The sequence below is a fragment of the Aquarana catesbeiana genome, linkage group LG06 (genome assembly GCF_042186555.1).
Source record: "Aquarana catesbeiana isolate 2022-GZ linkage group LG06, ASM4218655v1, whole genome shotgun sequence".
In the NCBI taxonomy this organism is placed as follows: domain Eukaryota; kingdom Metazoa; phylum Chordata; class Amphibia; order Anura; family Ranidae; genus Aquarana; species Aquarana catesbeiana.
Window position 1 is genome coordinate 152,736,106 of NC_133329.1, and position 22,883 is coordinate 152,758,988.

Below are 22,883 nucleotides of genomic sequence, written 5' to 3' on the forward strand. Positions count from 1 at the left end.
TGCAATAGTTGACTTGATCAGTGACTGACAATTGTCTGTCTTTTAGGCCAGTGGTCATCAACTCCTGTCCTCAGGGCACACTAACAGGCCAGGTTTGCAAGATAACCGAAATACATCACAGGTGATATTTGCTGCTCAATGATTGCAGTATTCTAGTCTGCATCTCCCCAAGGTAATACATAAAACCTGGCCTGTTAGTGGGCCCTGAGGACAGGGTTGATCACCACAGTTTTAGGCTTCATGTACACTGCTGCTGGTAAACGGACGTTTAGAAGTTGGGCGTTATTTTCAGCTGCCCCTGAACTCTCCTCTGTGTTATCTTATCAGTACGTGTACACAGGGTCGTTTCTAGGCAGTTGTTTAGAAGCATTTTTTGGAAAGCAAAAAAAAGCATTCAGAACCGATGTTCAGAGGTATTTGAAAACACCAAACGCCTGTAACAGCTTGTAAACGTGGTAACTCGCATTTAGCTGGGTTTCGCTTCTAATTTAAATGCAGAAAAATGGACAGTTTTAAATGTCGGTTACGATCTGTCAAGTTAAATCGCTCAGGAGAGGTTGCGCGTACATTAAAGACGAAGATCACCTTTTATTTTTTTTTCTAAATTCCAGCTCCCCCTATGTACCAATATAGAATTAATGTACTTGTTTTGCAAAAATAAAACAGCTTTCCATTACTTCTACACCGCATTCTCTTCATAGCTGTTTAAACACACTCCACAGTTACTTCTGCCTTACTTCCTGGTCAGACTTTAGATCTTGACACCGGAAGGAGTTGACCAGCTGAGGGTGGATGATGCAGGGTGTGTGCTAATGAGATCAGCTGGTCAACTCCTTCCTGTGTCATGACCTAAAGTCTTACCAGGAAGTAAGGCAGAAGTAATGGAGCAGTGTGTTTAAACAGCTATGAAGAAAGTTGGGTAAGCTGGTGTAGAATTATTGGAAAGCGGTTTTATTTTTGCAAAATAAGTACATTAATTGGTACATGGGGGAGCTGGGATTTTAGAAGAAAAAAAAAAAAGGTGAACTTAGCCTTTAAGCCTAAGTTTCTGCTTTTTATTAGTCATGCATAATGTTAATTGAATAGGTTTAGTTATGTTAGCTTATTTATGAAAGAAATAGAATTGACTGCAGAAGCACTAAATTAAATTGATTATGGCTGTGCCCTTAGCAGAAACCTGCTGAATGAGCATGGATATAAACAGTGATTGTTTCGTGGAATTTAACCAGCTAACTGCCATAGTTAATTTTCCCACCATCTGAGAATGGTCAGATTTGTGTATTGCTTTTTTTCATAAAAAATATCATGGGCAACACCATATTTTTTGTGAATATAGCCCAACAGTGTTCCTGTATGTTACCAATTGTATCGTTCATTTTTTAAATTACTGCTGACACCAATAAGGGTCAGTCTCTCATCAACCTTCTCATTCAGTGACCTGCAGCAAGTATGGAATAAAGAGTTTACTTCACATTTGTTCTGCGTCTCTGAGAAAGTGTCAAGAAAGCAGAGCCCAGAGAGCATATCAGATGGATGTTGGCAACAGAATCTTATGTTTCTCCACGACAGGTTTCATTTAAGGGCCTATTCACACAACAAGCAGCTGTGTTATAACGCAGCCGCTGGTGTGTGTGTGTGGTGGTAGGATGATAGCGGTTCTGATGTGCCGGTCTTAGCGCATGATGCCGTTTACATCAGTGTGACAGCTGAATTTTGAGGAAAAAAAAGTGCTGCTTCCCTGCACTCCAGCAATCTAAGGTCCTCTAACATCAAGACTGATGTAGGAACCAGAGCCCTGAATTGGATGTGAGGACAGCAAGAAAGTTTACTGCCAGAGTGGACAGAAGCATTGTTTGCAGGGGGAGTGGAGAATCATGTAAGTAAAAGTGCTTTCTGTCCCCTAAACCAATATTTCCAAACTCCAGTCCTCAAGTACCCCCAACAGGTCATGTTTTCAGGATTTTTGATTGCCTGTGGAGAGAGAAGCCCTCTCTCTTCTTTGTGGGGAGGATACAGAAATGTATACTTTTAGTAAATCATCCCCTTAGAATTTCACTTTGGCAAATGTATTTTCCAGAACTTTTCCACATTCTTCTCTGTTGGCCATAATTTACAATAACAGTTGTAAAATGTGCAGGGCAGTCTCTGTGCAGCACATTTAGCATTCTAAAATCATTAGGGCTTGCCCCGCAAGGCAAAATGTCTTGTTTCCTTTCAGGTCAGTTTACACCATCACATTAGGGTATTGTGCGCTAAGAAGGAAAGTACGGCATGCAGTATTTTATTTCAGAAAGGTGTGATGCAATCTACCACGCTGCAGCCAACAGAACTTAAAGCTGAACTCTGGGAAACAGAAACTGTAAGGGGTTGAATGCTTGTTTAGTCTAGGGCAGCATTTCCCAACTCCAGTCCTCAAGTACCCCCAACAGGTCATGTTTTCAGGATTTTTGATTTGCCTGTGGTAATTACTAAAGAAGTGAAACTGATGAAATCACCAGTGCAAAATAATGGGAAGCCTGAAAACATGACCTGTTGGGGGTACTTGGGGACTGGAGTTGAGAAATGCTGCCCTAGACTAAACAAGCATTCAACCCCTTACAGTTTCTGTTTCCCAGAGTTCAGCTTTAAGTTCTGTTGGCTGCAGCGTGGTAGATTGCATCACACCTTTCTGAAATAAAATACTGCATGCCGTACTTTTCTTCTTAGCGCACAATACCCCAATGTGATGGTGTAAACTGAAAGGAAACAAGACATTTTGCCTTGCGGGGCAAGCCCTAATGACTTTAGAATGCTAAATGTGCTGCACAGAGACTGCCCTGCACATTTTACAACTGTTATTGTAAATTATGGCCAACTGAGAGAAGAATGTGGAAAAGTTCTGGAAAATACATTTGCCAAAGTGAAATTCTAAGGGGATGATTTACTAAAAGTATACATTTCTGTATCCTCCCCACAAAGAAGAGAGAGGGCTTCTCCAACCTGCTACGTGCAGAAAACAAAAATGGAAAAAAAAACATTAAATATCCCCTCACTCTAACACTCATCTTCCTGGTCTCTCCTAGATGATCAAGCACACTGCATGTGAGGGTTAGTCATTTTTGAGGTCCCTGGGCTTGCAGTTTGTTTTTCTTGGTTAGATGTTGACAACAGTGGCTTATTGACATTAGGGCTGCAACTAACGATTATTTTCATAATCGATTAGTTGGCCGATTATTGTTTCGATTAATCGATTAATCGGTTAATAACATCAAAAAAAAGTGTGGTGTATAATTTAGTTAATATGTAAAGTTTTTTTTTTAAAAAGGCAATTTATTCTTAAATATCTCTATGCAGTGGTAAATATAAATAACCAACTATATGGTTAGGGAGCAAAATCTCTAATCCACTCTGAGAATAACAGACAGAAGAGATCTACTGTATATACTATTAAAGAGTAAATCTGGTAAATATCAGACTCAGAGATCAAATTTTTGTATTAAAAAAAACAATGTCTTCCTTCAAAAAAAAAATGTAACTTTAAGAACTTCGTTTTCGATTTTCTAATTGTTAGTGAGGTCAAATTGATGTTCATTTTCAACCACAGTGACGGGAAAATTTGGAAATAATAGAAAACTTCTTGGTCAAAGGAATTTTCAGACAGTGTATGTGGTTTTCCTTCAGAAATTACATTCATTTTAAACAGGAATGTTAAAAGCATGTGAAAATTTCAAACATTCTTTCATTCAGCAAATGTATAAAGATTTTTTGTATGAATATTCTCGTCTGAAAATTGATCTGTGTGGCCAGCATAAGGCTCGGTACACACCTATGCAGTTTGCTTGTGATCTGTTTCTGCTGTGCTTTTTGATTTTTGCACACGTGATTTTGCTGCAATTTCCGTTTTTGCATTTTGTTGGCCAATTTGTTGTTGGGCAGATTAAAAAACACAAATTGCTGCAAAAACGCATTACATGCTTTTCTGTAGCTTCTCTATTGAAGTATATTGAACCACAAAAACACAGTTTTGCGTTAAAAAAAATTCACTGACCCTTTCCAAACACGCAGTGGCTGAAAAAAGCATAGATGTGAACGTGTCCCATAGGAAACCATGTAAATGGAACTGTAGTGCGTTTCTGCAAAAAGCACCAAAAAACACATAGATGTGAACCCGGTCTAAGACGTTTAGTAAAATAATGGGGTTAAAAAAAATAAAATTAGCCCTTTATAGTACAAAAAGAGCAGATAATCACTACTGTAGGGTTCATTTTTTTACTGTAGAACTGTGAAAGTAATATTTACAGTAGCGATTATTTGCTCTTTTTGTACTATAAAGGGCTCATTTTAGTTTTTTTTAACCCCATTATGTTACTGGCCGATTAATCGATTATGAAAATAGTAATCGATTATTTTCATAATCGATTTGTTGCCGATTAATCGATTAGTTGTTTCAGCCTTAATTGACATCATACCTATTAAATCATACCTCCCCTGAAAACTTGCCTTTCACGGTGAAGCTTTTAGGGTCAACAATATATTTGGACAGGGAGGGGTGACAAAAGTATAGTTTTGTCTACACCATAAGAGCCCTATCAGCAACCCGTGTGTGCACCCAGGTCTTTTATTATATTAAAATATCCAATAAAAATTTCCAACGTGCTAATTATAAATAAGCGCACAGTTTTTCTTGCAAATTAGATTATAAGCCATTACAAAACAATGACTGTTGTGAAGTGGTTTCTCAGGTTTTCTTGCAGTCCATAATATAGTACAGATGTGGATCACCAAATATTATAGTGCAAATAGCTGTGCCTACTCTTCCCCCTAATAGTAAGCCAAGTAGCAGTCAAAGTAACTAACATTTTGGTATGTTGGACCACTGTTGAGTAAGTATACATGTGATCCAAGCATGCTGGATATAATCAGGAACAGTCTGATACTTCTACACAATTTACAAAAAATTGCGTTTCTTTCCAACTGTATCTAAAATGATTAACTTTTTGAATAGCTTTATGGCTCCATCACAAGAGCAATCCCGTTGGTGATTGGATCGCTAACAAATCACCTGTTTTGGGTTGCTCCCTCGCTAGCCACATATTGCTCCCTTTTTAGTGAAATAGGTTTTTAGTGAAATAGGTTAGGTAGTGTGCCATGGCCAGCAAGGGAAAGCATCCGTAGAATTAAGTGGTAGCCCTCTATGGGTTGATTCTGCCGTGACATCAACCTAATGCCAGCCATGGATGGAGTAAATTTCTTTCCTCCAACCATAAGTTGGAGGGAAGAAAATTGTGTTGATAGGGGAAACCCTCCCACAGAGCCATTGTGTTCACAGTGATTAATGCTAGCAGCCACTGGCAATAACCACATGCAAAATCCAACAGGCCTGTTGACCCAAGTTGATTGATCAATCAACTTGGGTACAATAAGCCTGCCCATACATAGTTCAAATATCAGCCAGTCCCTGCTGAACCAGTCAAGATTATAACAGGCTTAATTGGAGTTAACAGTTGCTTGGAATCCAGAGGGAGAATGACTCTTGTTGGTTATTTTGAAGAGCAACTAAAACTTTTGTATGAAAAGCACTTATCAAAAGAAGACTGCCAGATCGCATTTATTTTATATAGCGTATTACTACCCCTCCTTCCTAGCCATGGCAGAGTTGTGATTTCAGATGTTTACAGTGTCCCTGCAACCAAAAACATGGTTCTTTCACTTGCACCAATATTTCCTGGTGTTTCTTACAGGGGACCCTCTGAAGGGGCTTAATAAAGGAGCAACTTGTTCACACTTGGAGTTGTGCCATGTTGGTATACAGAATATGTGGAAGAACTAAAGCTTTGTCAGCAAAGTGTCACACATGCAGAAAGACACCACAAGACATAAGTAGAATCAAAGTTTTATTTTCAAGTGAAATTTAACAGGATTTTGAAAGCTGGACATCTTTGTACTGACTGTATGAAATCTGTGTTCATTGCCATGTGACACGTAACTATTAAGAGCTCAGTAGTCATATCAGATAAAATGAAATCTGATTAGAATTGTGCCATAAATACTTTTTTTTTTTTAAAAAAGGAAGCCATAATAATAAAGACATTACAATAACAAACTTTGTTCATTCATGTCTTTTCTTCTCTAATCACAAGATGTATGTCATGTTTTGTCTTGCTTACAATACTGTAGGGCAATGAAATTACATATATCTTTTTTTTTTTTACTATTAAGAGATACCTGCCACATTACAACATTTTTATACAAATCAGATGATTGAAAAGATAAATTCATTGTAAACAAATTATTCCTTTTGATGATTGTTTTGACAATTTTTTTTCCCTTCTGTGCCCTTAGATACAGTATTCATAAAAAGTGGTCACATTCTTGGAGGTTTTTCATATTTTGTCAAAGCAAATTTTGTGGACACAACCAAGCATACATCCCATTTATTAAGACACACCTATATCATCACAGGGCAGACAGTTATTTTCCAGTGTCACATAATTAGCTAAATGGAGATTGCTCGTGTAGCTGTAGTAGAAATACAGTTATCGGATAGGTCAGACTTATAGTGAGTCAGTATCTATACCTTGAAGATATAAGCAACACAGTCTAGCAGACACACACACAAAGTAAATAACCTTTCCAAGTCACAGAATACCCTTAAGCCCCCTACACACCAGGCTGAATGTCAGGAAGACATTGGCCAGTTTAAAAAAACAAAAAAAAACAGCTGACATTTGGGATTGTGTATGGAAATCCAGCAGCTGACCGACAGAGTGCTGATCAATGTTCTGGTGGACTGTCTCCTGTCAACACAACAGCTCAGTGAGGGAGATCATTGTACTTACTTTGCATAGGGAGTACAGTGGTTCCGACCGGAACTGTCAGGTTTTTTTTTTTTTTTGTTCAACCCAGCAGGATGCACGAAAAAAATAAAATTGTAGTGTGTATCAGGCTTTAGAGTACAGGTAAATCAATAAAACGGATGGAGCTTAAAGACATAAAAATAATTTTTGGTACACAGCTGTAAATCAGAAGAAAAGGCTGTCTAGCAAAACTGAGCAAGGATTCTCCAAGAGACCTATGACCACTGAAGCAGTTACAGGCCTTAATAATGGTGATTGGAGAGCCCATGCATACAATAAGTATTGCCCGAGTGCTTCGCCAGTCGCTGCTTAAGGCTGAGTTCACACTAGAACACGCAGCAGCTCACAGCAGGAGTCCAGTGCGTCTCCATTCACTGTTTCAGGTTCAATTTCAGCACAAATTTTGGTCTGAATTCGGACCTGAAATGGACCAAAAGACGCACAGGGCTCCTATGCAATTTGCACCGGAGCCACTGTGGAGATGTGTGAGCCTGTCACAATCTTCTGCTATGCGAATTGGATGCTGAGAAATCTCCGCATCCAATTTGCAATAGTCTGAACCCAGCCTTATGAGGAGAGTTTCAAAGGCTACTCATGTGAAATTATTCCCACAGTTTGCCAGAGATTTTGACATCCGCTAAAAGTTGTTCCATGGTCTGTGAAGACCAAAATTGAGCTTTAGACTAAAATGCTATTTGAGCTTTTGACTACTCACCAGCATACATGCACCACACCTACTATTAAACATGGTGGTGCTTCCACAAAAGTGAAGATTTCAGCAGTAGTAAAATATAAGCCCTTTTATTGGGTAGCAAAAAGGCATTACAAAATGTAAAACCCTTCATATATCACCACGTTTTGGACTTGTGTCAGTTCTTTGCCAAGTCTCAGTATACAAATACTTTTGTGGATGATGGGCCCAAGGGGTCAGTGGACTATGCACAAGTCATGATGTTGAGGGGTGTGCATTGCCTTTTGTGAATTAAATGAAGCATGGTGGTGGCAGCATCATGCTACAAGGCTATTTTTGTGCAGCAGGTCCTGAAGGGCCTGCGAGGGTAATATAATTACAGGGAAACACTGCAATTTACAAAAAACCTAAAGACAGCTTTGTCTTATAGAAAGCCAAAACTATAAAGTCCTGGCTAGGACAGAGTCCAGATCTGAAATCAATAGAGAATTTGTAGCTAGAATGAAGAAAAAAAAAAAGGCTGTTTGCTTATGGTGCAACCTGACTGGAGCAATATTATAAGGCTGGTATTTGGCCCATGTGTACTGGAGTCGGCCTGAACAGTCAGCTTCTGTCCAAGGGGCATGACTGAAAAAGGTCTGCAGATTGGCTCCAGATCAGCACTCTCAGCCAATGGCTGAGAGCACTGACCAAAGTGTTTTGGCGGAGGGAGGGGGGCAGCCCCCTGTCAGAACACAAAAGAACAGCAGGGGAGATCATTGTACTAACATTGCATAGTTCGTGCAGAAGCTTCTCCTGCGCAGTCAGTTTTTTTCTTTTTTGCACCCTGCTGGGTTGAAGAAAAAAAAAAAAAAAAAGACTAGTGCGTATGAGGCTTTGGGGAGGCAGTGGAGCCCAGCTGTGCAAAGCTGATCGAGAATGTAATTGCATATACTCAATTCTGACTGCTAGGGTGTTTATATTGTTAATTTAAATCACTTTTCAGATAGCCTTTATTAATTTGACATTAAAAGAGCTTATTTATGTTTAGTGAAAAAAATTAAAGCCACTGTGATTCAATATTCCATGAACATAACACCCGAAAACTTCCAAGAGGTGAGTTCTTTTTGGGCACTGTACATGGCTTGAATTACCAAATCAAATCTTCACATTAAAGCAAAAAAAAAAAAAAAACCCACAAGATCTTGCATATTGATCAATATCCGTGGTTAACCGTCCAGGCTATGATTTGACTGATTTGTACCAACACAGAAGATGCTTGCCCCTCAGTCAAACATAGCACTGCAGAATAGTTTGCAGCAAAGTATAGAATCAGAATTTTTCAGTTTTGAGGGTTGGTAGATCAAAAAAAGACTCTACAGTGCTGTGTCCCTAATGGAGAAACTTATATTCCAGGATGTTGGAGAGCACACTATGTGTGTTCAGGGCCATGCACCCACATGGATGTTACCTTAAGAGGAATGTAATGGGAAGTGCTGGAACACACAAAGGGTGGGGTGATTTGGGGAAACTTCTAGAGCTCCCAGGTGGACAAGGAAAAGTGTATCCATGTTTCAAAGTAAATGCAATTTTAAGACAATTGCTGAGATAACAGAATAAGCTACCAAGAGGTTATTATTTTTTTTTCAGTTACCATTTAGGGTTTATGCACACTGGGCTTTAAAAACGGCAATTCTTTTGGCAGAAAAACACACTAAATATAAAACATTTTTGTACAGGCATTTAGGAACGTTTAGCGTTTTTTTTTCTACCAGAAAACTCCTCAAAAACGCAAGCCAGAGGTTTTTATTTTTTTGTTCTGCCTCTAAACGTGCTCATGTGCATGGATACATAGGATAACACTGAGTGGCTTCTACAGGGAAAATGCTAATCTCTAGAAGTAGCAATTTTTTAAGTCAGTGTGCATGGACCATAAGTGACAGTGTAAGGGCTCATTTACACTTGCTTTGGCTTGAACACACATTAAAGCGCCTACCGCTTCAATATGCTTTTATGATGTGTTTTTTATGCTTGGGTGGTGCTTCGATTAAGCTTCAGTGGTGCTCTTTTGAAGCTTTGTTGAAGCTTGAGGAATGCCCTGTGTGTGGATGTCTCATATCTGCAATTTTTCCAAAACAAAGCAAAACTAAAGCTGACATAAAGCATCTCAAAAGAGTTCTATGGAGGCTTTGAAGAACCACTAAAGCGAATCCAAAGCAAAGCAAATGCAACGTGTAAACAGCACTGTAATCTAACCATTTTATTTAGTGACAGTGGCTTTGACTGGCATTCAGAGAGCTTTAACAAAGCCTGTCCAAAGCCTTGTTTTGAAGCAAGTGTAAACTAGCCCTAAGACCCACATGAGAAGAGGAACAATTACTGGGCAGCACTACTAGGGAGGAAGCAAAACATACAGTATATATGAAAATTAGTAGATGTGGATGTTACTCTGTACATACAGTTGTGTTAAAAATAATAGCAATGTGTTTAACCACTTGCTGACCGCGGTATAGCATGATGGCTACAGTGCGGATGGCTAGTTCTGGGAGCCGTCATTTGATGGCCTCCCGTGATTGCAGCGTCCAGAGGACACCGCCGATTACAGATTGAGGCAAAGAGCCAATCAGCAGCTTTTTATCACATGATCAGCTGTGTCCAATCACAATAGAAAGTAAATGTAAATAGAAGCTGGCTTTCAGGACTCCTGTCCTCATTATGACAGACGAAAAGAGAGCCAATAACCGGCTTCACTCCTGGTTCCCTACTGCGAATGCACAAAGCGCCCTGAACTTTCTAAGTGAACTTGTGGGAGATCGGGCCGCAGCCCATTTCCCAGAAGTGGGAAAGGGGACCTGTCAAACTGGTCCCCGTTCCCCCCTCAAAGGCGGCAAAATGTGGCATCAGAGGTAGCATATAAGCAGAAGTTCAACTTTTGGGTGGAACTCCGCTTTAAATAGCACCAAAAAAAAGCTCTATTTGTGTGAAAAGATTATAAAAATTTGGTTTGGGTACAGTGTAGCATGACTACGCAATTGTCATTCAAAGTGCGACAGCGCTAAAAATTGGCCTGGGCAGGAAGGGAGTAAAAGTGCCCAGTAGGCAAGTGGTTAAAAAAGTGATTAAAGCTCAAAATCCTTATAATAGCTTTTATTTCCATACATGCAAATGCATTGGGTCAATGTCTATCACAAATCATATCACTGAACTAATAAGTTGTACAACCACCGTTTCTGTGAACTGCTTCAAATCTGTGTTGCATGGAGTCAACCAACTTCTGGCACCTGTGAACAGGTATTCCAGCCCAGGATAATTGCACTACATTCCACAATTCCTCTGCATTTCTTGGTTTTACCTCAGAAACAGCATCTTTATGTCACCCCACAAGTTTTCTATTGGATTAAGGTCCGGAGATTGGGCTGGCCACCCCATAACATTAATATTGTTGGTCTGGAACCAAAATGGTGCTCGCTTACTGATGTAGTTGGGGTTGTTGTCTTGTTGAAACACCGATTTCAAGGGCATTTCCTCTTCGGCATAAAGCAACATGACCTCTTCAAGTATTTTGATGTAGTCAAATGAATCCATGATCCCTGGTATGCGATAAGCCCAACACCATAGTATGAGAAACATCCCCATATCATGATGCTTGCGCCACCATGCTTCACTGTCTTCACAGTGTGAAGTGTGGCCTGAATTCAGTGTTTGGGAGTCGTCTGAAACTGTCTGCATCTCCTAAACCCATAAAGAACAATCTTGCTTTCATCAGTACACAAAATGTTGCTCCATTTCTCTTTAGGCCAGTCAATGTGTTCTTTGACAAATTGTAACCTCTTCAGCACGTTTTTTCAACAATGGCACTTTGCGGGGGCTTCTTTCCGATAGCTTGCCGTCACATAGATGTCTTCTAATTGTTACAGTACTCACAGGTAACTTTACACCTTCTTTCGTCACCCTGAAGCTGATCATTGGCTGAGGCTATTCTTCGATCCATTCAAATGGTAGTTTTCCTCCATGTCTTTCTGGTTTTGGTTGCCATTTTAAAGCATTTGAGATCATTTTAGCTAACCAGCCTATTAGTTTCTGCACTTCTTTATATGTTTTCCCCTCTCAAATCAACTTTTTAATCAAAGTACGCTGTTCGAATGAACATTGTCTGGAACGACCCATTTTACTCCGATTTTCAGAGAGAAATGCACTATACTCAGCATACACAACATTTGCTGCCTTTGTCCTTAACCACTTGCGGTCCGCACTTTGTTGTAGAATACCGGTTTATTCTTAAATGGTGGACGGTTCTCTTTCTGATAAAACTGGTCTCTGCGGCAGATTCGCTGCAAGATCACTTTTATTGGGGGCGGGAGATGCCCCCCGCCACGCTCCGGTCGTCTCCGCCGCTTACCTGAGCCTTCGGTAGTGGCGGAACCAATCGTGCCCTCTCCCCTCTGAGAATTGGAGCCGAGTGAGGGAAAGATGGCCCCAGCTCTGCTCCATAACATTGGATGACGGAAGCGACGTCAAACGTCACTTCCGCCCAATGGTCTTAAAGGGGAAATTTTTATTAAAAAAAAATTTTTTATTTTGTTGAATTCAAGTGTAAATGTAAGATCTGAGGTCTTTGAGGTCCTGTCATGCATTTTTTGTAATAGGAATAAAAGTGACCCAAATTTTTTTTTTTTTAAAAGGACAGTGTAAAAATAAAAAGTTAAATAAATAGGAACAAATAAAATAAAAATTAAGGTGCCCCGTCTTGCTGAGCTTGCGCGCAGAAGCAAACGCATACGTAAGTCAGAGTGCGAACAAGTTTTGCTTTTTGATTGCTGGGTTGCATTTTTAAGTTCTTTTTGGGGCTTTTCCTTGTAGCTTTTTAACACCTTTTTCTGTCACTTTTTAAACAGCTTTTTTTTTTTTTCTTCCTTCAGCCTACTAATTAAGGGGAGTGGTTAATTGGTCACAGGTGCTTGAGGCCTATATAACCTTCTGTAGAACTCATTGTGAGCCTGCTCATCTTTGAGCTTGCTGGAACTTAGAAAGTGGAACTGGACTGTGGCGAGTTAAAAACCAGTTAGTGGAACTGGACTAAGTGGGGAGTTAAAAAAACGCAGTTAGTGGAACTGGACTAAGTGGTGAGTTAAAAAATCAGAGTTGAAAACAATAGGTTGTAACAGGGTTCAAGTACCTGTGTAGGGTGTGTGTGTGTGTACCTGTGTATTTTAAGTACATGAGTGCTGCGAGTGCACGTGGGCTGTATTGAGTATTAGTGTCAGGTAGTACCTGTGTATTGTGAGTACCTGAGTGTTGTCTGAGTAGCGTGTGTGGATTGTTAGTACTTGTGCATTGTGTGTGTGCATGTGGGTCTGCGAGTACCCGTGTATTTTCATGCTGAGTATTAGTTGCAGGAAGCTAGTTGTTTGGGGATTATACCCTGTCCAAATTACCTATCATCAAATTAGTAGGTACGATACCCGGTGGGTGTGGAGATGCAACTCAGTGTACAGCTTGCGGCATGTATGCCTTCTTTGATCATCCGATCGAGGGCGAATACTGCTGTGAAAAATGTAAGCACATTGTTTCCCTGGAAGCCCAGGTTCTGAATCTGGGGAAGCAACTGTCAGCACTGAGAAGTCCCTCCATACTAAAGGAGAGCCAGGAATGTACACGGCAGGTGCCAGCACAGAGGCGGGTGGAGACAAAGAGGTGCAGGCACTAGGAAAGAGTAGATGGGTGACAGTCAGGAAGGGTAGAGGGGGAAGTGCCAGGGAGGCCGATCCAGGGCTGGAGCATCCCAATAAGTATGCTCCATTGAGTGACATTGGTGAAACCAGTCAGGGACCAGCACTGCTGGAGATGAGGGACTCTCCTAGCTGCAGGGGAAGGACTCCTCCAGTGAGAGTGGGGAGGAAGCGAAGGGAAAGGAAAAGAAAGACAGATTCTGGTGATAGGGGACTCAATTTTTAATACAGAGAGGGCAATCTGTAACAAAGACCAGAAGCGCCAAACTGTATGTTGTCTACCGGGCGCTCGGGTTCGGTACATCACGGATCTGGTGGACAGATTACTGGGAGGGGCTGGGGAAGACCTGGCTGTCATGGTGCACATTGGCACCAATGACAAAGTCAGAGGCAGATGGAGTGTCCTAAAGAACTATTTTAGGGACTTGGGAGCTAAATTGAGGAAAAGGACCTCCAAGGTAGTATTCTCAGGAATACTACTGGTACATCGAGCCACACCAGAAAGGCAGAGGGAGATTAGGGAAGTAAACAAGTGGCTGAAGAGCTGGTGTAGTAAGGAGGGGTTTGGGTTCCTGGAGGATTGGGCCGACTTCTCAGTCGATCACCAGTACTATAGAAGGGACGGACTGCACCTAAATGAGGAGGGTGCAGATCAGCTGGGAGTAAAGATGGCGAAAAAGTTAGAGGGGTTTTTAAACTAGGCAACCGGGGGGGGGGGGGGGAGGGGTGGATGAACTAGAGATACTGTTGTACAAGGAGGATTTGGATTTTGTGGGAATTTCAGAGACCTGGATCAACAGCTCTCACGATTGGCTGGCAATCATTCAAGGGTATACCCTTTATCGCAGAGATAGACAGGGTAAAAAAGGGGGATGGGTACGCCTATATATCAAGAATAATGTACAAGTGAATGTGAGAGATGGCATCACTAAGGGAGCTAGGGTAGAGCTCCAAAGGGATGAAGCTAAGGGGAAAATATTACTGGGAGTAAGCTATAGGCCCCCTAACCTGAGACGGATCTCCTATCACAAGTTAGATTAGCAGCAAGGATGGTAAGAGTTATCATAATGGGGGATTTTAATTATCCAGACATAGACTGGGCGGAGGGAACCACGCATTCACCGAAGGCTTGCCAGTTCTTAAATGTCTTGCAGGATAATTTCATGGTTTACATGGTAGATGCATCAACTAGAAATACAGTGTTACTGGATCTACTGATTACCAACAATACAGACCTGATCACAGATGTGGAAATACGGGGCAATATAGGAAACAGCAATCACAGGTCAATTGGCTTCAGTATAAATCACACAAATAGGAAACATAAGGGGAATACAAAGACACTGAATTTAAAAACAGCCAACTTCACAAAACTACGAACCTTGTTAGAAGGCATGAAAATATGGGATAAAGTCTTTGGAACAAAGAACATGGAGGAGAGATGGGTTTGCTTTAAGAGCATATTAAATAAGGGCATTAGCCAATGCATCCCATTGGGGTAATACATTTAAAAGAGCAAACAAAAGTCCTGGATGGCTTAACTCCAATGTAAAAATGCATATAAAAACAAAGGAGAAGTCCTTCAAAAAATACTGGGTTGAGGGATCATCATCAGCATTCAGACTTTATAAAGAATGCAACAAGAAATGTAAGGGTCCAATTAGGGCAGCTAAGACACATAGAATGACACATAGCGGAGAAGTGCAAAAAAAAAAGAAAAAAAAAAAATCGCAAGAAATTCTTGTAAACAGTAAAAAAGGGAGGACAGGCCATATTGGCCCCATAAAGAATGAGGAAGGACATCTGGTTACAAAGGATGGCGAAGATATTGAATTTATGATTCTCCTCAGTCTTCATGAGGGAATCAGGGGGTTTCAGTGACCAAAACTGCAGTTTTTATCCTTATGCCACATCACAGGAAGCACCTCCATGGTTAACAGAGGACAGAATAAAAATTAGACTTGGGAAACTTAATAAATCACCGGGACCAGATGGCTTGCATCCGAGGGTACTTAGGGAACTCAGTAAAAATTAGGAACAATGGTCTGGCAATTACTTGACTGACAGTCTACTGCCTGGAATGGTACCAGGTGATTGGAGAAAAGCCAATGTAGCACCAATATTTAAAAAGGGCCCAAAATACATCCCTGGGAATTACAGACCAGTTAGCCTAACATCAATAGTATGCAAGCTCTTGGAGAGGATGATAAGGGACTATATACAGGATTTTAGTAACGAGAATGGGATCATTAGCAGTAATCAGCATGGATTCATGAAGAATTGTTCTTGCCAAACCAATCTATTAACCTTCTATGAGGAAGTGAGATGCCATCTAGATAAAGAAAAGCCCCTGGACGTGGTGTATCTGGATTTTGCAAAAGCATTTGACACAGTTCCTCATAAACGTTTACTGTACAAAATAAGGTCCGTTGGCATGGACCATAGGGTGAGTACATGGATTGAAAACTGGCTATAAGGGTGAGTTCAGAGGGTGGTGATAAATGGGGAGTACTCGGAATGGTCAGAGGTGGGTAGTGGGGTCCCCCGGGGTTCTGTGCTGGGACCAATCCTATTTATTTTATTCATAAACAACCTGGAGGATGGGGTAAACTGTTCAATCTGTATTTGCGGACGATACTAAGCTAAGCAGGGTAATCACTTCTCCGCAGGATGTGGAAACCTTGCAAAAAGATCTGAACAAAATAATGGAGTGGACAACTACATGGCAAATGAGGTTTAATGTAGAAAAATGTAAAATAATGCATTTGGGTGGCAAAAATATGAATGCAATCTATACACTGGAGGGAGAACCTCTGGGGGAATCTAGGATGGAAAAGGACCTGGAGGTCCTAGTAGATGATAGGCTCAGCAATGGCATGCAATGCCAAGCTGCTGCTAACAAAGCAAACTGAATATTGGCATGCATTAAAAAGGGGATCAACTCCAGAGATAAAACGATAATTCATCCTCTCTACGAGACTCTGGTCCGGCCACACCTAGAGTATGCTGTCCAGTTCTGGGCACCAGTCCTCAATAAGGATGTACTGGAAATGGAGCGAGTACAATGAAGGGCAACAAAGCTAATAAAGGGTCTGGAGGATATTAGTTATGAGGAAAGGTTGCGAGCATTGAACTTATTCTCTCTGGAGAAGAGACGCTTGAGAGGGGATATGATTTCAATTTAAAAATACCATACCGGTGACCCCACAATAGGGATAAAACTTTTTAGCGGAAGGGAGTTTAACAAGACACGTGACCAAATTAGAAGAAAAGATGTTTAACCTTAAACTACGTAGAGGGTTCTTTACTGAAAGAGCGACAAGGATGTGTCCACAGGCAGTGGTCTCAGCGGGGAGCATCGATAGTTTAAAAAAACTATTAGATAAGCACCTGAACGACTGCAACATACAGGGATATACAATGCAATACTGACATATAATCACACACATAGGTTGGTCTTGATGGACTTGTCTTTTTTTCAACCTCACCTACTATGTAACTATGTGAGGTATTGCCGCGATCGTTGGAGTGAGAGCAATAACTCTAGCAAAAGACCTCCTCTGTAACTCAAAACTGGTAACCTGTAGAATTTTTTAAACGTCGCCTATGGAGATTTTTAAGGATCAAAATTTGTTGCCATTACACGAGTGGGCGCATTTATGAGGCATGACATGTTAGGTATCAATTTAGTCAGTGTGAAATTATCTTTCACAATAATAATAAAAAAAAAAATTGGGCTAACTTTACTGTTGTCTTATTTTTTTAATTAAAAAAAAGTGTATTTTTTCCGAAAAAAATTGCGCTTATAAGACCGCTGCACAAATACGATGTGATAAAGTATTGCAACGACCACCATTTTATTTTCTAGGGTATCTGAAAAAAAATATGTTTGGGGGGGTTCTAAGTAATTTTCTAGCAAAACAAAAATGATTTTAACGTGTACACACCAAGTTTGAAAGGTTTGGTCCTTAACCACTTCAGCCCCGGAAGATTTGGCTGCTCAATGACCAGGCCATTTTTTGCGATACGGCACTGCATAGCTTTAACTGACAATTGCGCGGTCGTGCAACGCTGTACCCAAACTAAATTTTTTTTTTTTCAAAAAAACTATTTTTTTCCCCCTCAGTTTAGGCCAATATGTATTCTTCTACATATTTTTGGTAAAAAAAAAAAAAAAAATCGCAATAAGAAAATATTGATTGGTTTGCGCAAAAGTTATAGTGTCTACAAAATAGGGGATCGATTTATGGTATTTTTATTTTTTTTTACTAGTAATGGCGGCGATCTTCGATTTTTATATTTGATATTGCGGAGGACAAATTGGACACTTTTGACACATTTTTGGGACCACTCACAATTATACAGCGATCAGTGCTATAAAAATGCACTGTTTACTGTGTAAAGGTCACTGGCAGGGAAGGGGTTAACACTAGGGGCGATCAAGGGGTTAACTGTGTTCTAACTGTAGGGGGGATGGGACCGTCTAGGAGGAGAGAGATCGGTGTTCATACTTAGTATGAACACACGAACTGTCTCTACTCCCCTGAAAGAACCAGGATTTGTGTGTTTACACACACAGATCCCGGTTCTCACTCTGTCACGAGCAATCGCGGGTACCCGGCGGTCATCATGCCCGTTGGGCACACGCTGCGGGCAAGAGCGCCTAGGGCGGTGCCCCTAGTGTCCAAAAGGCGAAGCGATGTAAGATAACATCGTTTCGCCCAGCGGTGCCATTCTGCCTCAGTAAAACTGCGGCGGCAGGTCAGCAAGCAGTTAAGTGGTTAAATAAGAGCCACTTGTTTGACACCTGTTTTTTCACAGACTGAATGACCTCACTAATTGAACTCCACACTGCTATTATTTTGAACACGCCCCTTTCAATTAATGCTTTAATAACAGAATCAGTAGCATGCAAGTCATGAGTGTTGGGTCTGTTGGTTTTCTATTACTCTACTACACCTACTAGTAAATTATTTGCCATGTAGAAATATAATTTATACCAAAAACAGCGATTGATCTGGTTAGTGATGTTGGACTGCTATTATTTTAACCACCTCAATACAGTGCATTTTTACCCCCTTCCTGCCCAAGCCATTTTTCAGCTTTCAGCGCTGTCACATTTTGAATGACAATTGCGCGGTCATACAACACTGTACCCAAATAAAATTGTTATCATTTTTTTCCCCACAAATAGAGCTTTCTTTTAGTGGTATTTGATCACCTCTGCGGTTTTTATTTTTTGCGCTATAAACAAAAAAAGAGTGACAAGTTTACAAAAAAAACACTATAATTTTTACCTTTTGCGATAATAAATATCCAATTTTTTAAAATTTAAAACAAATTTTTTCTCAGTTTAGGCCGATATGTATTCTTGTACATATTTTTGGTAAAAAAAAAAAATCGCAATAAGCGTATATAGATTGGTTTGCGCAAAAGTTATAGCGTCTACAAAATAGGGGATAGATTTATAACATTTTAATTTTTTAATATTTTTTTTACTAGTAATGGCGGCGATCTGCGATTTTTATTGTGACTGCGATATTGCGGCGGACATATCGGACACTTTTGACACATATTTGGGACCATTCACATTTATACAGCGATCCGTGCTATAAAAATGCATTGATTACTGTATAAATGTGACAGGCAGGGAAGGGGTTAACACTAGGTGGTGATCGAGGGGTTAACTGTGTTGCTAGGGAGTGATTCTAACTGTAGGGGGTGGGGACTCACTAGGGGAGGAGACCGATCGGTGTTCCTCTGTACTGGGAAAACACCATCGGTCTCCTCTCCTCTGACAGGACTGTGGATCTGCGTGTTTACACACACAGATCCACGGTCCTGCTGTGTTACCGTTAATCGCGGGTGCCCAGCGGACATTGCGGCCGCAAGCGATCGCCGTCGGCGGCGTGCGTGCGCCCCCTGGTGGGCTGGGAAAGCGAGGCCGTCATATGACGCCCGCCCGCCACGAGAGCTGCGCCGCCTGGCCGTCAATTGACGGCCGGCGGTCAGCAAGCAGTTAAACACAACTGTAGATTTTATCTAATTTTAGTGGCAAGATATATAACTTAACCATAAACAATTGGTTTCACTAAAATGTAAAAATACTTTAATCTTGTAAAATGTACATTGCGCCAGAAAACATATTATTCCCCCGTAACACTGTTTTGGAGTTTGTTGATCCTGCCAGCAAAACCATTCATTTTCCAACCTTCTTTTACCAAGCCAAAATGACCAGCAAAATGTGTTGCAGCAAATAGCACAGATGAGATGCATACAGTGGTATTTTTTTTTTTTAAACAGTGGTCACTTTATTTATACAATTTCTTCGCCAAGAGAAAAAACAAAACTTTTATAACGCCTTAAAAAAGTGTTAGCTGGAGCTGAGCTGTAATTTTCTTTGTTTCTTGACCAAAGCCAACTTACAAATACATGTCCATCCAAGACCATGGGTGCTTTCAAGCTGCCACATTGTGGTTTGCCTGTGCTTTCCCATAGACTTCTATTAGATCAGGTGTTTTTGGTGCATTTTCTGAAAGCGCACCAAAAGTCCTGCATGCTGCAATCTGGAGGTGTCTTTCGTGTGACACCCAACCAATTTTTTTCTTTGGTGCAAGTTCAGAAAATGCACCAAAAAGCCTGATTTAGTAGAAGTCTATGGGATAGTATGGGTATATTGCACAGCAGCCAAAGCAGCCAGAGCATGGCGGTGTGAAAGCACCCTACTGTGTCCACAGGGCATCAATGCTGATGTGCCATGTCACTGAAGACTAATGTCTCATGTACATTGCTGCTGGTAAACGGATGTTTAGTAGCAGTTGGGCATTTTTTTCAGCTGCCCCTGAACTCTCCTCTGTTATCTTATCAGTACGTGTACACAAGGTCATTTACAGTTGTTTGTAGGCAGTTGAGTTTAGAAGCATTTTGTGGAACGCAAAAAAATGTGTTCAGGACTGATGTTCAGAGGCATTTGAAATGCCAAATGCCTGTAACAACCGCGTTTAGCAGCTTTCTGTTTACACGTTTTTCATTTTAACCAAAAAATAATAATTGTTTTTTTTTTTTAAATGCTCTTAAATGCAAACGCATCAGTTTCCAGCTGTCAAGTTAAATTGTCCAGGAGAGGTTAAACAACGTCCCGTGTACATGAAGCATAAACTGTCTGCAGTGGAAAATAATGGTTCTACTTTCTTTCAGTTGAACTAGATGGACTTGCCTTTTTTTTCAACCTACATAACTGCCAGAATCGATGGATAATAAAACTACATTATGGGAAGGCTTAAATAAAGCACTGAAAAAAATTAAAAAGAGAGAAAAAAAAAAAACCCACCATACTTGCAATGTTTTCAATTTTGCCACTTGAAACGTGCCTCTGAACTGGCTAGCAAATTTGACCCACCATGCTATAGCCCTCTCCTCTTCTGAGAGTGTTTAATTACGGTCTGTGCTGGCCTAGGGGCTGGAGAAGGAGCGAAGGGAATATTAAAAAGTGACACCTAAGTAACAGCTCTTTGCCCACTGACATCATACCCATGATGGTGGCATCTAGTAGCAGCCTTTGGGATGTCTACACAAAAAAATTATGCTGAAAATTTGATATGTAAACAATCTGAGAAGATATTTGTTGAAATGATCTGGAAACAGGGCCTCTTTAAGCGCAACTTTTGTTGCATGAAAATTATAAAGGATTCAACTTTTTGTTATGGAAGAGGAATAGTCCAGCATTGGCCTTGTTGTTGCAGGCTTTCTGCTCCTATAAAAGAATGGGGTGTGCTGAGTGCCTTAGCAGCTTGTCAATAAAACGGCAGCAATTGGACTGACAGATTCTACCTTCAGACAATGCTCTATTCTTGTACAATGAAAAATCTTTTATTTAAATGTTTGTTTAAAGCTTTATTAAGAGTTTTGCTGTGGTGGATAAATGAAGTGAACCACTAGTAGGCCCATATGGAGAAAAGCTACAATTTCACTGTACAGGAGGGGCTTTAAATTATTCCTTTAGGGAGAGAACAGCAAATACTAACCTCCTTCAGAAGATGTTAGTTGCCTGGCTGTTATGCTAAATCATTAAGGGTAGTTTCCATTTATTTCAGGAAAGATTTCTATTAGGAATCCTATACTTACCTTCCCCCCCACTTAAAAAATACCCAGTAATTCAGTGTATAGGGAAATCACTCTGCCTCCCCAGTGTTGCCCAAGCAGTCAACCAATCAGCTTAAGTGCCATATCGGGAAAGGCCAGTGTATGTAGCCCTCTGTAAACTGCAGCTGGGCATCATATTGTGGATATAAGCGAGTGTGGAGAATTATAAGTTGCTTGAAGTCCCTCCTGTAATTAGGAGTATAAATTAATTTTAGGAGTAATCTGAGCCTGAAAAAAAGACTAATGCAGTCAAAAAATTTTAAACAGTTAAGCTGCAATATATTATATGTTTGTTGTTGGTTGTAAATACACTTTAAGCAAATTGTATTTATTCATCTCAGCAAGATGTTTGTAGCCTAACATGATTTGCATTTAGGTCCACACCAAGGAGAAAAAAAATAGTTTTCCCAGCACAGAGACCCTGACATTCTAAATAGAACCAACTCTAAAACCAAAAAGCCACTGAAAAAATAGAATTATTGATTCTCAGTTCATTACACTGGAAAATATATTTACAGTAAGAAAAGCAGTATAAACATTTCAAATGTCTTGTACCAAAAAAAAAAAATTAGTCTGTTTTATTATATTCTTTTGTCTGTGTATCATCTGTGTTGGGGTGATCAGATGTTCCTTCAGATATACCTGTGTTATCAGGACTTGGCAGATTTCCATCCTCATTGTTGGCACACTTCTCTGTCTCAGTCTTCATTTTATTAGCTTCCAACGATACCATAAGAAATTTCAGAAGTGCATTCTCTGCCAGGAGACGCTCAGAAGCGGCCACCAGCTCTTTCATCTGGTCGGCCATGCTCCCGACCTCTCTGGATTTTTGTTCATACAGTGACTGAAGCTGTTGCTTGTGTACCTCTAGAGCTTTGTTGTGTTGTTCTAATCTCTGCTTTTGTACCTTTAGGTCCTGCGTATCTTTTCTAGCTTCTGAAAGGAGTTCTGCCAGCTGATCCTGAGCCTTGTGTAGCACATTAATTTCTGCCCTCAGCCTTTGGATCTCTTGTTCCAAAAGTGAAACCTGATCCTCCTTGTATCGCAGATAGTATTTGGGGCAGGAGGCAGGTGGATCAGCTGCCATGGAGGGAAAAGTTGCATATTTTACAATAAAATGCAAAAGGTTTGAAACCGTGATCTGCTGATCTTCAGGATACAATACACTTTGGTCTTTCCTGAAAATAAAAACAAATACGTAGAATATTACAGAGAAATTATCCGCTTAATACAGATTATAGTTCTTATGTCTGAGAGTTACCAGTAGTGGAAACCAATGTCAACAGCATTACAAACCTGGGCCACAAAACTCCTGCCATTGAGCATTCTGGGAAAGATGGATGATGTCAAAGAGATAGAGCTGTTAATACATATTTACAAGACTGTATACCAAGTATTTTGAGACGCACATTACAGTAATGTGAAAAAGTAAGAACAAGTCACACTTTTCCTGATACATTCATGTTCTTTGTCTTTGCCATGCTCCTCTTAAAAGTGCTTGTAGCC

The 22,883-nt window shown here is 40.4% G+C and overlaps 1 protein-coding gene across 2 annotated transcripts in view; it reads right to left on the bottom strand.

Annotated features, from left to right (window-relative positions):
• Positions 1 to 5,860: 5,860 nt before the first annotated feature.
• The window catches only part of TXNDC11 (thioredoxin domain containing 11), a 213,315-nt gene continuing 196,292 nt past the window's right edge, over positions 5,861 to 22,883 (bottom strand). For both annotated transcript variants that reach the window (XM_073591072.1, XM_073591073.1), the window contains one exon: positions 5,861 to 22,555. In XM_073591072.1, the coding sequence (XP_073447173.1) occupies positions 21,946 to 22,555 (610 nt within the window). In that variant the 3' untranslated portion in view covers positions 5,861 to 21,945. The remainder of the gene's footprint in view (positions 22,556 to 22,883) is intronic.